The sequence below is a fragment of the Nycticebus coucang genome, chromosome 18, assembly GCF_027406575.1.
Source record: "Nycticebus coucang isolate mNycCou1 chromosome 18, mNycCou1.pri, whole genome shotgun sequence".
Classification (NCBI taxonomy): Eukaryota; Metazoa; Chordata; class Mammalia; order Primates; family Lorisidae; genus Nycticebus; species Nycticebus coucang.
Window position 1 is genome coordinate 29526735 of NC_069797.1, and position 14650 is coordinate 29541384.

The 14650-nt window shown below is 53.7% G+C and overlaps 1 protein-coding gene across 1 annotated transcript in view; it reads right to left on the reverse strand.

Annotated features, from left to right (window-relative positions):
• Window positions 1-1067: 1067 nt before the first annotated feature.
• The window catches only part of DOC2B (double C2 domain beta), a 31480-nt gene continuing 17897 nt past the window's right edge, over window positions 1068-14650 (reverse strand). Inside the window, exons 6-9 of the mRNA XM_053567769.1 lie at window positions 13456-13613; window positions 6220-6301; window positions 5312-5408; window positions 1068-4804 (exon numbers count right to left, since the gene is read on the reverse strand). Coding sequence (XP_053423744.1) covers window positions 4668-4804; window positions 5312-5408; window positions 6220-6301; window positions 13456-13613 — 474 coding nt within the window. The 3' untranslated portion in view covers window positions 1068-4667. The remainder of the gene's footprint in view (window positions 4805-5311; window positions 5409-6219; window positions 6302-13455; window positions 13614-14650) is intronic.

Sequence of the window (14650 nt, forward strand, 5' to 3'; positions counted from 1 at the left end):
GAGATACAGGACTAAACAAAGACACAGGCTAGTTTTGGTGATAAATGCCACGAAGAAGGGAAGGAGGTGATGTGGGAGCAGGTGTCTGGAGTTGTCAGGGCAGGCCTCCCAAAGCAGTGATGCCTGAGCTGAGATCTCGGTGACCAGATTTCGTCAGACCAGCAGGCATGGTTCTTTGTCACAAATAACCAGTCTCCTCTGGTTAACGAAAGCAGGAAAGGAATGCACTGGAAGAGCATTGAGTAGTTCAGAGAATGGGCTGGTGGCCTAGAAGACTAGGCCAGCACACAGGCGCTCGCTAAGGGAGGCTGGCAACCTCCACCAGAGTCATGCCACCTCTCCAGATACTGGACACCATTCAGGCCTTGAACTGCGAACCCTCTGCCACACCCCAACAAGGGACCTTCAAATGGGGCCTGATCACCTGCCTCAGATGTAGGTTTGTTCTCTACTGGGTGGTCTTTTAGACCCAAATGGCTCCCCATCTCACACAGGTGACAGCGACTGGCTTTATAAAGTCCTGTGTGACCTGATCCCCTGTTCCCTTCTGTCCTCATCTGCTATTTTCTTGCCCCACCCTGCTCTGGCCACACAGGCCTCCTGGCTGTCCTTCAGTTGTGTCCGGCAGGTGTCCCTGTAGTTCCTTCCCTCACCTCTTTCGGGTCTTGGCCCAGCAGCCATCATCCCTTGAGGCCTATATTCTTTGTCACCTTCTAGCATACCCTTACTGTGTTTGCGTTTACTGAGGATGCACTCCAGGGCCTAGACCAGTGTGTGGTGTTAGCATTAACTCCCCACAGCTGGTCACTCAACCAGTGGACAGAAGCAGGGCATCCCGGTCCTGGTGTGAAGTCGTGGGAGGCCTGAGTTTGAATCCTGGTTCTGCCAGTGACCAGCCGTGTGATTCTGCACCAGTATTTTAACTTTTCTGGGCCTCAGTTTCCCCACCTGGAACTTGGGAGGCCACCTCAAATGGGTTCTGGGCCGAGAGTGAGATGACTAAATCTCAGTTGCCTTTCCCTCTCTCTCCGTCCGCTCCTCCACATCTACTACGAGTCACCCCGAACCAGTATGACCGTAGTGTGACTTTCCATTTACTTTGGGTTATATGTCATTATAAATATTAACAAATAAGACTTAAAAAGGACACCTTTGGGTAGGTCAGACGAAAAGTACAAAAATTGTGTTGTGGGGCTGCAGTTTGAGGAATTTCTGCAGCGGTAGCAAAACGGTGTTAAGCAGTGCACGAGAGTCTGCGTCGACGACAGCCAGAGTCCATGCATAGGGAGGTTCAGTCGGTTGGGAGGCGACAAAGGGCAGGGCATGCACGGCCCCGCACGGGCCAGGGTGCAGTTCCTCGCTCTCGCCACTGGAGGTCAGGCGGTTACCGCTTCAGGGATGGAAGACCGGCCGTCGGGGATTGGCTAGCGGTGGCGGTGGCGGGGCAGAGGGAGGTGAACGCGGCGCCAAGAGCAATCCCCTGGTTACTGACACCTGACTTTGGAATGACTTTTTTTTGGCATCAGATTTTCTGTCGGTGGGGCTGATGAACCAGAGGAAAGATGTCCGTTTGGAGTCAAAGGCAGAGCCGATTCTGCAGTCTCTCACAGCACTGTTTTCTTGAACAGTGATACTCAGGGGTCTACACCAGTGCCAGGATCCTGGTATAACTCCCTGGGAGGGCCTCCTGCTGGAGCACTCACCCTGCACCTAGGTGGGTTGGCCAGAAGACCATCTTTCAGGAGGCTCAGATTTGTACAGCTGGGGCAGAACGGGCCTGACTGATGCCCTGACTTCTGGGTGGTTGTCCTAGCCCCTTCACCACCGACCTCAGTTTCCCCATGTGTCTAATGAGAAGGGCATGCTAGGTGGGGCTCACAGCACAGCCACTTGTAGCATGGCCTTTCAGTACTTTCACGTCTTCAGAGATGCTGTCGTATCTTCTCTTTGAATGAGGCCCCATCACAAAAGCAAAGGTAAGAAGATACCCAGAACTCACTTAGATACCAGGCCCTTTAAAAATACCACCTCTTACTTTAGGCCCCCCATTGTAGCTCTGGGCTCTGGGGCTGGGTGGGCACCTCTGGAGAAGCCCTAAATGGCACAGATGGTTTCAAAGCCAGCTAGAGGGGAGGTGGCAGGAAGGTGATCCTGACCCCAGCTGACTGGGTGAGGGCTGGAAGGCCTTGGGCAGGTCTCGTGTCTCTACTGTGCACCAGAGCCTCCTCCACCTGTTCTCTGCTGAGCTTCACTTCCCTCTTGGGGAGTAGCCCTGCAGTCAGCCTGAGGACCAGGGTTAGGGTCCTGGCTCACCCAACTGTCCAGCTGTGTGGTCTTGGCAAACTACTCAGATTCCGAGACTCAGTCCCACCTGTAACAGGGGCGTGACAACTGAACCCACCTCACGGGGTTGTGAAGACTCATTAAGCCAGTGCATGCAAAAACCTTGACCCAACACAAAGCCTTTCTAAAGGCAGGGAGACCAAGGCTCCGTGAGCAGCATAGGTGGCCAAGGAACTGTGTGGGAGCTGGAATCCATTTTCCCTGCAAGCTGGGAAAGGGCTGGCGGGCACTTGGTGGGATTCGAATCATCACTTACAGCAGCGGGTCTGACCCTCATGCCTGTGAGCCTTGCTACTGGTATTGGGGGTGGGCAGCAGTTGGTGAGCCCAGCACCCAACTTCCCCTGAAGTGTGGTGTCCAGGCTCTAGGCTGGGCCTGAGGCAGGGCCAGGGATCCTGACCCCAGCTGGGTGAGGGCTGGAAGGCCTTGGGCAGGTCACCTCTTGGGGCCTCTGTTTCTTGTTTTTTTTTTGGTAGAGACAGAGTCTCACTGTACTGCCCTCGGGTAGAGTGCCATGACATTACACGGCTCACAGCAACCTCCAACTTCTGGGCTTAAACGATTCTCTTGCCTCAGCCTCCCGAGCAGCTGGGACCACAGGCACCCGACTATTTTTTTGTTGCAGTTTGGCCGGGGCTGGGTTTGAACCCACTACCCTCGGCATATGGGGCCAGTGCCCTACTCACTGAGCTACAGGCACCGCCCGGGCCTCTGTTTCTTTTTTTTTTTTTTTTTCTTTTTGCAGTTTTTGGCCAGGGCTGGCTTTGAACCTGCCACCTCCAGCATATGAGGCCGGCGCCCTACCCCTTTGAGCCACAGTCGCCGCCCATATAATTAAATCTTCCTTGTATGGTTTGGGCCTCTGTTTCTTAACATGCAGGGATGGTGTGAACACACTAGGGTTCTGTAGGTTTGAAACTTCTTGGTTCTACATTTGTTCCTGAAAACTCCTTGGTAGGTGGGGAAAGTTTGGGAGCTTTGGGCTTGGGCCCCATGATTCAGATATTCTCAGCCCCTTTCTGACTAGGGGCCAGCAGTCTCTCTTAGCTCCTGGAGGGCAGGGCCAGCCCCACAGGACTTCCCAGAGAGATAAGCCCCTGAACTGGGACTGGGACATCTGTGGCCACGAAGAGCCAGGATACTGTGAGCCACCACCTAGAAGCCTGCAATACTCAGCCTGAACCCTGAGGGAAGGGAAGGGGACAGCGAGGACAAGGAGGAACCTTTTCTCTCCTGCATTAGGCTGGGCCAATGCTCATGCTGGGAAGAAGGAAGGGAGGGGCAGGATCCACCCTCCAGGTCCCTCAGGAAGGGAAAGATCAAAGTGGGAGAGCTGGGCCTGAGGACCCAACTTGACCCTGCACAAGCATCAGTTTCTCCAGGGGCTCCCTCCCACCCCTGCACCTGCCCCACTCCCGTGTAACAAACTCTGCCCCTGCAGAGAGACCCTGGGTCTCACTCTGGCTCTGTTCCTGGCCTTTGTAGATGCCCGTAACACCCTTCCCCTTTCTCTGCCTAGAAATCCCCACTCACCTTTAAGGCCTTGAGGAAGCCCCGCCTCCTCCAGGAAGCCTTCCCGACCCTCCCAACAGAGGCACCAGTACCAACAGCGTTTGCAGGCAGGCCTCGGCATTTCTCACCCCTTACCCTGCAGCCCCTGCTGTAGTGGTTCGTCTCTGCTCCCTGACTAGACAGGAACTCCCTGAGGCTCCTGGATCCTGAGTGAAGCGCTCATCAATGTGCCCACTTTGGGAGCCTGCGGGAACCTCAAAAGTCTCTCTGGCAGGCGTGCTTCTTCCCAGGCACTTTTGCACTTAGGCAGTGCAGCAGTGCTGGAGGGGAGGGATGCAGTCAGCCTCCCTTTGGCTAAGTCTGAGAGTAACCATTCCTCAGAGTCTGGTCTTTCGCCTGCCCACCTCCCTCCACTGTTCCCCGCTGGCCCTGTTCTTGCATGGGCCTTCCTGCTGACCTCTAGAAGGGTCCTTGTCCTGAATGGCCCTTCCCCCAGTGGGTGCTGGGGCTGAGGTCTGGTCCTCCCAACACCAGTCTCTCGGACTCCTGAGGGCTGACAGCCGGCCCAGCTCCCGGCCCTTCTGGTGCCTTGAGGAGCTGGGCCCTCCACGTCCTCCGAGTGGGCGCTGCAGTGGCTCTATGTCCAAGCAGGTGTCCTCGATGGCCCCCAACGAGGAGGCGGCAGCCCTTGGTGGCAGCTGAGGAAGCCCAGGGCTGCCCATGCTGGGCCCAGGTGATGCAGGGGCTGTGTGACGGCGGATGGGGCGCTAGTCGCTGGGCACGGCCCCCGGAAGCTCACTGGTGAGGGTGTGCTAGTCGCTGAGCACGGCCCCCGGGAGCTCGCTGGTGAGGGTGTGCCAGCGCTCAATGCGCTTGTCCTTGTTCTTCAGGCAGTCGAACCAGTGCTTCAGGTGCTCCCCCTTGGCGTTGATGCCCAGAACCACGCCGCCTGTGGGAGGACAGAGGGCAGCAAGGGCGCCCAGAACCCTCCCTGATTCCGTGCTCCCGGGCCCATTTCCCCATCCCAGGCTCTGAGCAAGAACAGCATCTGACCTCATGCCACACTCTGGCCCCTTGGCAGCGCCCAGGGATCCCGCCCCTCCTCTACCTGACCAGTGCCATGCTGGGGGCCGAGGAACAGGGGGCCAAAAGAGGGCAGAGGGCCAGGGCAGCTCGCGGAGCACAGCTATCGAGCCTGCCAGGGCTCAGAGCCCACCCGCTCTGCCACAGGCTGCTGTGTGGCTGCCCAAGGCCTCTCTCCCTCTCTGGGCCTGTCTGGGCATGTGGGGCTGGGCTGGATAAGGCCTGAGGCCCCTCACATCTGGGGACAGGTGGTCCGGGGCCCCAGCTTTTCCCAGAGGCCAAGGAGGAAGGGCTGTGGCCTGACTCCGGGCCACTGCCCTTGGCCGAACCCAGGATAGGCTCAAGGCGGGGCCTTCCCACGGTGCTGTCTTACCAATGAAATCGTTGGATTTTCCAATGTCATAATCCCAAACGGTGACCTCCAGGGTCTTCTTGGCCAGGTCTCCATGCTTAATCTCATAACAGAACTCCTGCTGGCCAGAAGCGGAGTGTCTGGGCCAATGCCACAGCAGCCTGGGACTCACTGGGAGGCCAGGCAGGGTGTGAGGGTGCTGAGGGTGTGGATGGTGTGGAGGGCGGGGAGTACGGTGGGTGGATTCCCATGCACCTTGCACACTTGTGTCTGACCGCCTGGCTTGCTCCTTTGTCATTGAAGCTGCTCTCTCAAGATTCCTGAGAGCCCCCTGACTGCCAAATTCAAGGCACACTTAGCAGTCCTGGTTGTCCTCGACCTCTCTTGGGTCTGGCTTTGCTGGTCACTTGCTTCTGTGTGGAACCCACTCTGCCACCATCTTCTGGGACCCTCCAACATCTGGTGTCTCCTGCACTCTTTGGACGCATCTCCTTAGAATCCTCTGCCTGACCCTGAATGGCTGGTGTGGCTGAGGCTCTGCTCGATGCCCCTCTGCTCTTCTCATCCTCTTATTCCTTTAACACCCCCACTCAGGTCTGCATGTCCGGCTGCACCCCCTCCCCGGGCTGAGGACTTCCCAGTGGCCCTGTGGAATCTCGAGCCCTCTGGCCTTGCAGAGAGCTTCTCCCCATCTTCCTCACAGCCCCTTCTGCACCCTGTTATCTCAGGAAAGAACCTAGGACTCCCACATGTTCATCTTGCTACCCCTGTGTCCAGCATAGCCACAGCCCTGCCAGCTGGATCCAGTGCAACCTGGGACAGCCACACGGGGGTAGGGGCAGTGGGGTGGCTGGTCGTGGCGACTGTGGCCCTTCAAGACCCGGTCCCTCCAGGGCCCCCACCTGTGAAGCATCACTAGCTTCTCATACCTCGTTGAACTCTGGGTTCAGGGTTTTCTTTTTTACAGCCGTCTTATGTTTGGATTTCTTGTCCACATCTGGCTTCAGGTATCTGGAATTATATCGTAGGGACAGGCAGAGGAGGAGGAAAGGTTACAGGTACAGAGTGAGCCAGCAGGCTTGGCAGAGCTTTCTGTCCCTGGAGAGACATCCCCAGGCCCCTCCCATACCCCAGTTGTTTTCCCAGCATCACTGTGGCAAAGGTGAGGGATGGACTCGGGGAGAACTAGGTGGTACTGTCACTGATTTCTTTTCTTTCTTTCTTTCTTTTTTTTTGAGACAGAGTTTCACTTTGTCACCCTGGGTAGAGTGCTGTGGCTTCACAGCTCACAGCAACCTCAAACTCTTAAGCGATTTTCTTGCCTCAGCCTCCTGAGTAGCTGGAACTATAGGCACCCGCCACAACGCCCGCCTGTTTTTTGGTTGCAGTTGTCTTTGTTGCTTAGCAGGCCTGGGCTGGGTTCGAACCTGCCGACCTCAGTGCATGTGGCTGGTGCTTTAACCACTGTGCTACAGGCGCCGAGCCCCATCACTGATTTATTTATTTATTTATTTATTTTTATTTTTAATTTCAGTTTGCTTGTTCATTCTTCTTTGTTTGAAGTACTCCTTTTTTGTTGATTTTCTTCTTCCTCTGGCGGTGCTGGCTGTTTCTGATGTTGTTAGTAGAGATGGGGTCTTACTCTGGCTCACTGCTGCTCATACTGGTCTTGAACCTCTGAGCTCAGACAATCTACCCGCCTCTGCCTCCCACAGTGCTGGGACTACAGGCGTGAGCCACCACGCCTGGCCCATCACTGATTTCTGTTTACACGCTCATGCCTGGAGTTAGTGGGTTCCCTCCACCCCCCTAGAAAAGAGGATTTTCCTTGTTTCTGGAAATCTAATTTTCGAAAAGCTTATATCCCCCACAAGAAAAATGTTTTTAATAGAGTGGTCCCTTGTTCAAACCTTTAAAAAAATAGAATTATTGAGATGTAATTCAAAAATCATATAATTTATCTTTTAAAACGTAAAATTCAGTGGTTTTTAGTCCCTTAGTTGTGTAACTGTCGCCACTGCCTTGTTGGAGCTTTGAGGAAGGAAAGGGCCTTTTGTGCAGTAACAGGGAACCAGCGAGATTTCCCCCCACCCCAAGTTGTAACTCCTTAGACTTTGATGCAGGACAGCTGTCTTCATCCAAGGCTCAGAGAGGTGGAGTGACTTGCCCGTGGTCACACAGCCGGCAGGTATGGGAATGGTGCTTCGAAGCCAGACCCAGGCTTCTTTCTCTCTGATAAGGAGGTCACAGGTAGGTTGGAGAAGGGGGAGGAGGTCCCCAAACTCTCCTTTGCAGAAATGCTCACCCTGTCATTGCACAGATAATCATGTGACAATTGCCTCACTCAAGCTTGAGCATGCTCTGGGATGAGGCCCACGTGGAGCTCACCCACCTCTAGCTCAGGCCCAGCACCATGGAAGGAATGCCTGACTTCCTAGAAGTGAAATTACCCGGCCAAAGGCATGCCTGTGTCCTGCTTCTTGTTTTTGTTTTGCCAAATTGCTTTCTAGAAAGGGCGCACAGTTGACACCACAGGGCTCTTGAGGAACACAGCTGAATACTATCGCTTTGAAAAGCCTCGCTGGGGCAGTGCCTGTGTGCATATGCTGAGGGTGGCAGGTTCAAACCCAGCCCTGGCCAAACTGCAACAAAAAAATAGCCGGGCGTTGTGGCGGGCGCCTGTAGTCTCAGCTACTCGGGAGGCTGAGGCAAGAGAATCGTGTAAGCCCAAGAGCTGGAGGTTGCTGTGAGCCGTGTGACGCCACAGCACTCTACCGAGGGCAGTAAAGTGAGACTCTGTCTCTACAAAAAAAAAAAAAAAAAGAAAAGCCTCGCTGAGGTGGTGCCTGTGGCTCAAGGAGTAGGGTGCCAGCCCCACCAAACAACAATGACGGCCACAACCAAAAAATAGCCTGGTGTTGTGGCGGGCACCTGTAGTCCCAGCTACTTGGGAGGCAGGAGAATCGCTTGAGCCCAGGAGTTGGAGGTTGCTATGAGCTGTGATGCCATGGCACTCTACCCAGGGCGACAGCTTGAAGCTCTGTCTCAAGAGAAGAACAACAACAAAAAAAAATAAAACAATACAAATTTATTATAGAAAGATCAGAAAATATATATGGACAAATGTTGGGAGGTAGAAGAGAGAAATGAAGACGTATACTCCCACAAAAACCTATTTGTAACAGCTTTACACAATCACCAAAATTCACGATCACCAAAATTGGAAACAATCAACTGGGAAACTGATCCACAGTGAAGTGAATCCATATGCTGGAAGACTGTTTTCATTTTCATTTTTATTTTTTTTAATTTTAATTTTTTTTTTTGCAGTTTTTGGCCGGGGCTGGGTTTGAACCTGCCACCTCCAGCTTATGGGCCCGGTGTCCTACTCCCTTAGTCACAGGCGCCGCCCTGGAAGACTGTTTTCAGTAATAAGTAAGTCTAAACTACTGGTGCGTGCAACCGTGTGGGCGAATCTCAAATGCATCACGTGGAGAGAAAGAAGCTGGACTCGCAGGCAACACACTGTCCAAGTGGAAAAGGCGACACTACTGGGACCGAAAACAGGTCAGTGGTTGCCTGGAGCTGGGGTGATAGAAACATTCTGTATCTTTTTTTTTTTTTTTGTAGAGACAGAGTCTCACTTTATGGCCCTCGGTAGAGTGCCGTGGCCTCACACAGCTCACAGCAACCTCCAACTCCTGGGCTTAAGCGATTCTCCTGCCTCAGCCTCCCAAGTAGCTGGGACTACAGGCGCTCACCACAACGCCCGGCTATTTTTTGGTTGCAGTTTGGCCGGGGCCGGGTTTGAACCCGCCACCCTCGGTATATGGGGCCGGCGCCCTACCGACTGAGCCACAGGCGCCGCCCGAAACATTCTGTATCTTGATGGTGGTGGTGGTAAGAAGATTGTATCCACTGGTCAAACTTCAAACAGGGAGAAACTTACTGTATGTAAATCACACAGGTCCAGTATCCTTCATCTGAAATGGTTGGGACCAGAAATATTTTGGATGTTGGACTTTTTTTTAAATATCTGCATTATATTTACTGGTTGAACACCCCGAATTTGAAAATCCAAAATCTGAAATGGTCCAATGAGCATTTCCTTTGAGCATCACATTGGTACTTAAAATGTTTTGGATTTTAGGATTTCATATTAGTGATCTTCAATTTGAACCTCAATAAACCTGACTAAAACAAATTGAGGGGGCCCCTTAAATCCACCACCCAGATAGGGTGAATAACTTTTGTTTTGAGACAGAGTCTCTGTTGCCTAGGCTAGAGGGCTATGGCATCAGCCTAGCTCACAGCAACCTCAAAGTCCTGGGCTCAAGCAATCCTCTTGGCTCAGCCTCCTGAGTAGCTGGGACTACAGGGGCCCACCACAATGCCTGGCTAATTATTTCTATTTTTATTTATTTACAAAGAATTTTTTAAGACAGAGTCTCCAGAGTCATCCTGGGTCTAGGTAGAGTGCCATGGCATCATAGCTCACAGCAACCTCAAGCCATCGTCTGCCTATGTCACCTGCCACAACACCTGCCTAGTTTTTCCATTTTTATTTTATTTTTATTTTTTTGAGACAGAGCCTCAAGCTGTTGCCCTGGGTAGAGTGCTGGGGCATCATAGCTCACAGAAACCTCCAGCTCCTGGGCTCTTGCCTCGGCCTCCTAAGTAGCTGGGACTACAGGCACCCACCACAATGCCCGGCTATTTTTTGGTTATAGTTGTCATTGTTTGGCAGGCCTGGGCTGGATTCAAACTCGCTCGCTCTAGTGTATGTGGCTGGCACCTTAGCCACTTGAGGTATAGGCGCTGAGCCAGTTTTTCTATTTTTAGTAGAGATGAAGTCTAGCTCTAACTCAGGCTGGTCTCAAACCTGAGCTCAAGGGATCCTCTTGCCCTGGACTCCCAGAGTGCTAGGATTATAGGTGTGAGCTGCTGTGCCCGAGCTAAGGGTGAATATCTTTAGTTAGGAGTTTTCATGTGCTTGTTGGCTATTTTATTGGTGCTTTGTTTTCTGAGAACTGTCCTCGGCCTGTTTTGCATCAGGGTGAGGAGCAGGCAGAAGAGCCCCACGTGACAGGAGTGTGTCCCACCTCTGCCTGTGGAAGCCTTTCGAGAGAAGATTGGGGGATCTCTGCGCCCTCAGCCTGGGTGACCTGTGTCTATCTAGTGACAGGCTCCCACAACAGGCAGTATCTGTTCTGTCCCAGGCTTTTGTCCACACTGTTTTCTCTGCCTGTCTTTGATCTGGCTTGTGGTTCAGGGGTGGGACACAGCTACAGGGGTCCAGCAGTGGCTGCACCAGGCCCTGACAGGGCTGCCCCCTGCTTGCCCCTAGAAGTCAGCTGGGCTGGCCTGGAATTCCTGTCAACCTGGCAAGTGGGCACTGAACTTGATTTAAAACGTTCACACATTTTGGCTTCGTACTGTACCCTTCCCTAAGAGAGAGCGAGCACTATAGGCAGAGGTGAGGGCACCCTTGGTTACCATCCTCCCTCCCCAGAGACCACTTTCTAGAAATGTTCTGCACGGTTTAAGAGAAATTCAGGCTGGGCTCAGTGGCTCACACTTGTAATCCCAGCACTCTAGGAGGCCAAGGCTGGTGGATGGCTTGAGCTTAGTAGTTTGAGACCAGCCTAAGCCAGAGTGAGACCCCCGTCTCTAAAAATATAGCTGAGCATGGCTCAACGCCTGTAGCACAGTGGTTACTGTACTGGCCACATACACCGAGGCAGCCAGGTTCGAACCCAGCCTGAGCCTGCTAAACAATGACAACAACAACAAAAATAGCTTGGAGTTGTGACAGGTGCTTGTGGTCCCAGCTACTTGGGGGGCTGAGGCAAGAGAATTGCTTAAGCCCGAGTTTGAGGTGGCTGTGAGCTGTGACGCCACGGCACTCTACCGAGGGCAACATAGTGAGACTCTGTCTCAAAAGAAAAAAAAAAAAGTGTAGCCAGGTGTCATGGCAGGAGCCAGTAGTCCCAGCTACTTGGGAGGCTGAAGCAAGAGGATCACTTTGAGCCCAAGAGTTTGAGGCTGCTGTGAGCTATGATGGCACAGGGTGACAAAGTGAGACTCTGTCTCAAAAAACAAAAACAAAAACAAAAAAAAAAAAAAGAGGCAGAGAGAAAGAGATTCATCACGGTGCCCCTCTGTGTGTCCCTCTGCAGTTTGTTTTTTGGCTCGGCGTGTTTTGGGTGGGCTGCCCCTGCTAATTCATTTAGTTCTAAGTTATTCATTTTAACTGCACAGTACTGCATTACCTGTTTGGGCCACAGTTTATTCATCTACTCCTCTGCTGATGAATGTTCACCTATTTCCAGGATATCGCCGTTATAAGCAATGCTGCAAAAAATAGCTTCCCACTGTGTACGGGTTTCTAGGGTACAAACCTGGAAGGAAAGCAACTTGGCCGTGGGGCGCATACATTTTCCACCTAGATTGGAGACTGACAACTTTTTTTTTCAGAGTCTCCCTTTGCCATCCTGGGTAGAGTGCTGTGGCATCATCATAGCTCACAGCAAACTCTTGGGCTCAAGAGCTCCTCCTACCTCCACATCTAGAATAGCTGAGACTACCCGTGTCTGGCTGGTTTTCCTATTTTTAGCAGAGATGGAGTCTCCTTCTGGCTCAGGCTGGTCTTGAACTCCTGAGCTCAGATCCACTCACTTGGCCTTCCAGAGTGCTAGGATTATAGGCCTGAGCCACCATACCTTGTCTCTGTCTTCTAAACATCTACAGAGTTTCCCTTCCCACCTGGGTCTCTAACCCACTGGAATGCTTTATTTTACTAACTGTGGAGGCCAGGGTCCAATACATTGTCTTTTATAGGGAAAACCAGCAGTCCCTGCGCTATTCACGGGTCCCTGACTTCCCTACATGTATATATGTGCACACACACACATTTAGAGACAGAGCCTTGCTCTGTTGCCCAGGTTGGAGTGCAACAGTAATTGTAGCTCATACTGCAGCTTCAAATTCCTGGGCTCAAGCAATCCTCCTGCCTCAGCTTCCCAAGTTGCTAGAACTATAGGCGCCTGCTACCATGCCTGGCTAATTACACACAAACTTTTGTAGAGATGGATTCTAACTCACTATGTTGCTCAGGCTAGTCTCAAACCCCTGGACTCAAGTGATCTGGGGTCTAGTTTTGTTTCCCAGGCTGGGTAGCAAATTCCTGGCCTTCCTCGGTCCACCCACCTCTGCCTCTGAGTAGCTGATATTACAAGTGTGAGCACCATTTCTGTCATATGATTTTTAAAGTGACAGAAATATAACTGTGGCCAGTGGAAATGGTGCCCCAGAGCTGTGACATGAGGTGCCCTGGCTTCCCTGTGCTGCCACGATGTCCCCATGGCCTCAGTCACCCAGTGCACAGGTCCCCTCAGGTCAGGCCCATTCCTGCTTCTCCTGTCCCTGACCACCTCTACCTCCTTTCTGTTGAGCCAAATCCCTTCCCGAGTGCGAACCTTCCAGGGAATGTCCCTGTGAACTCAGACTCACATCCACCCTGTGTGTGAGGAGCCCCAAGCACTAAAGGTGACCACCATGCACTTGTGCCACCTCTCTATAAAGGGCCACCAGCTCCTATCTGTCCTGTGGAATCAGGACGTAGCTTATTCTGGCCAGGTGCACAGGTTCACAGCGCTGGGGCCCAGGTCACTTGGCACAGCCCCCTGAGTTAGCATCTTTCCCCAGGGACACCACTACCCGTCCCCTTCAGCAGGGCTGGGGGGACCCTTATCTGCACTGTGGTCTCAGCACAGGGCCAGACACATGTGGGCAGTTCCTGGTGTTCCTTTACTGGGTCTCCCAGACTCCTGGCTACCCTGACATGGGCCCTAACTCCTCCTGTCCCCTCCTACCTGTTCATGACACCTCCCAGGCCTCAGGGTCATAGGCCTGGACATGGCATCAGGAGGTAATTATTCTCCAACTGTGTGACCCTGGGAAGCCACTCAGCTTCTCTGGGCCTAAGTTTCCTCATCTGTGAAATGGGCTGGCCATACCTAGCCCCCGGAGTTATGCCAAAAGAGCACATGAAGGAACATGGCCCTGTGGACACAGGCCTGCTGCCCCTCAGTGCTCCCTGGGCGCTGGCCAACCTGAACCAGTGTCCTGGCCACGCAGACCTCCGTCCTTGGAGGCACACTCACGTTTTCACGTAGGGGTCCGAGTAGCCGTTGGCGTCCATGGCAGCCAGGTGTGCGCAGCGCACGATGCCCACCAGCAGGCCCTGCTTTTGAGAGCTGTACTTGAGGGAGATGAGGATGCGGCCCCTCTCCTCCAGCGACTTGTCCTCCGTCTTGTCCACCTGTTGGGCAGGGCAGTCACTCGGGAGTCCTCGCCAGCTCCCACCTTGCCCTCGGCCTCCTGGTGCTAAGCCTGCCAGCCTGCCACTGCCCTCGCCTGGCCTTGTAGGGCTGGGGTTTTCTGCTCATCTCTCCCCTCCCAAGCAGGGGGTTCTGCCTGGGGTGGAGTCTGACCCCAACCCTCCCCGCCAGCCCAAGGGTTGGCAGGCTCAGCCGAGGGCCAAATCAGGCCCTGCTCTCGGCTGCATGTGGACCATGAGCTAAAAGTGGTTCTTATCTTTTTAAATAGCAGAAAAACCCCTCCGTGTTCGCGAATAAAGCCGCACTGCCTTCTCAGGGGATGCTTTCAGTGATGACAGTGTTCTGCTCTATCCTTCCTCATGGCCCAGCCCTGACTTCCTCTGCGGTCTCTAGGCTCTGAGGGGCTCTGCACACCCTCCCCCATGTTCCCTCTCCCCGCCCTCGCCCTGTGCTCCCCCAGCTCTGCTCTGCTCACTGTTAGCGGATTCCCGGTCCTGCTGGGACTGGGCTCAGCTGAGGCGGCCTCAGCCGGGGGGCTTCCCTGGCCTCTGCAGCGGGCAGCCCCAGCTTTGCTCCCTCTGTCCACAGCACGGTGTGCCCACCTGCTGCTTCATGTGTCTACCCTTAGCCTCTAAGTTCCTTGAAGATGGGATTCTGTCTACATCATTTCTGAACTGCCAGGTCTAGGTGAGGCTGTGTGGGTACTGCTGGAGGCTTGTCCTAATGATGCTGGGAATGGATGGACAGATGGTCCCCTCTGGGTTCAACCTCATGCCAGCAACTCCAGCCTGGGCGGATTCAGAGAAAGGCTAAGAGGTCTGCCCAGGCTGAACGGAGCCCCATGAGAGGAAAGGTTCTTCCTGGAGACTCTTTAGGGTGCTGAAGGTGGCCCCCCTTCGGGGGAACGAACCCAGAAGACAGAACTTGGATGCATCTCCAGCCCCGGGGAAGCAAGGAGTCAGGTGGGGAAGCCACCAGGACCCTCCTGTGCCTTGGTGGCTGCCCAGTGCCTGCCTCT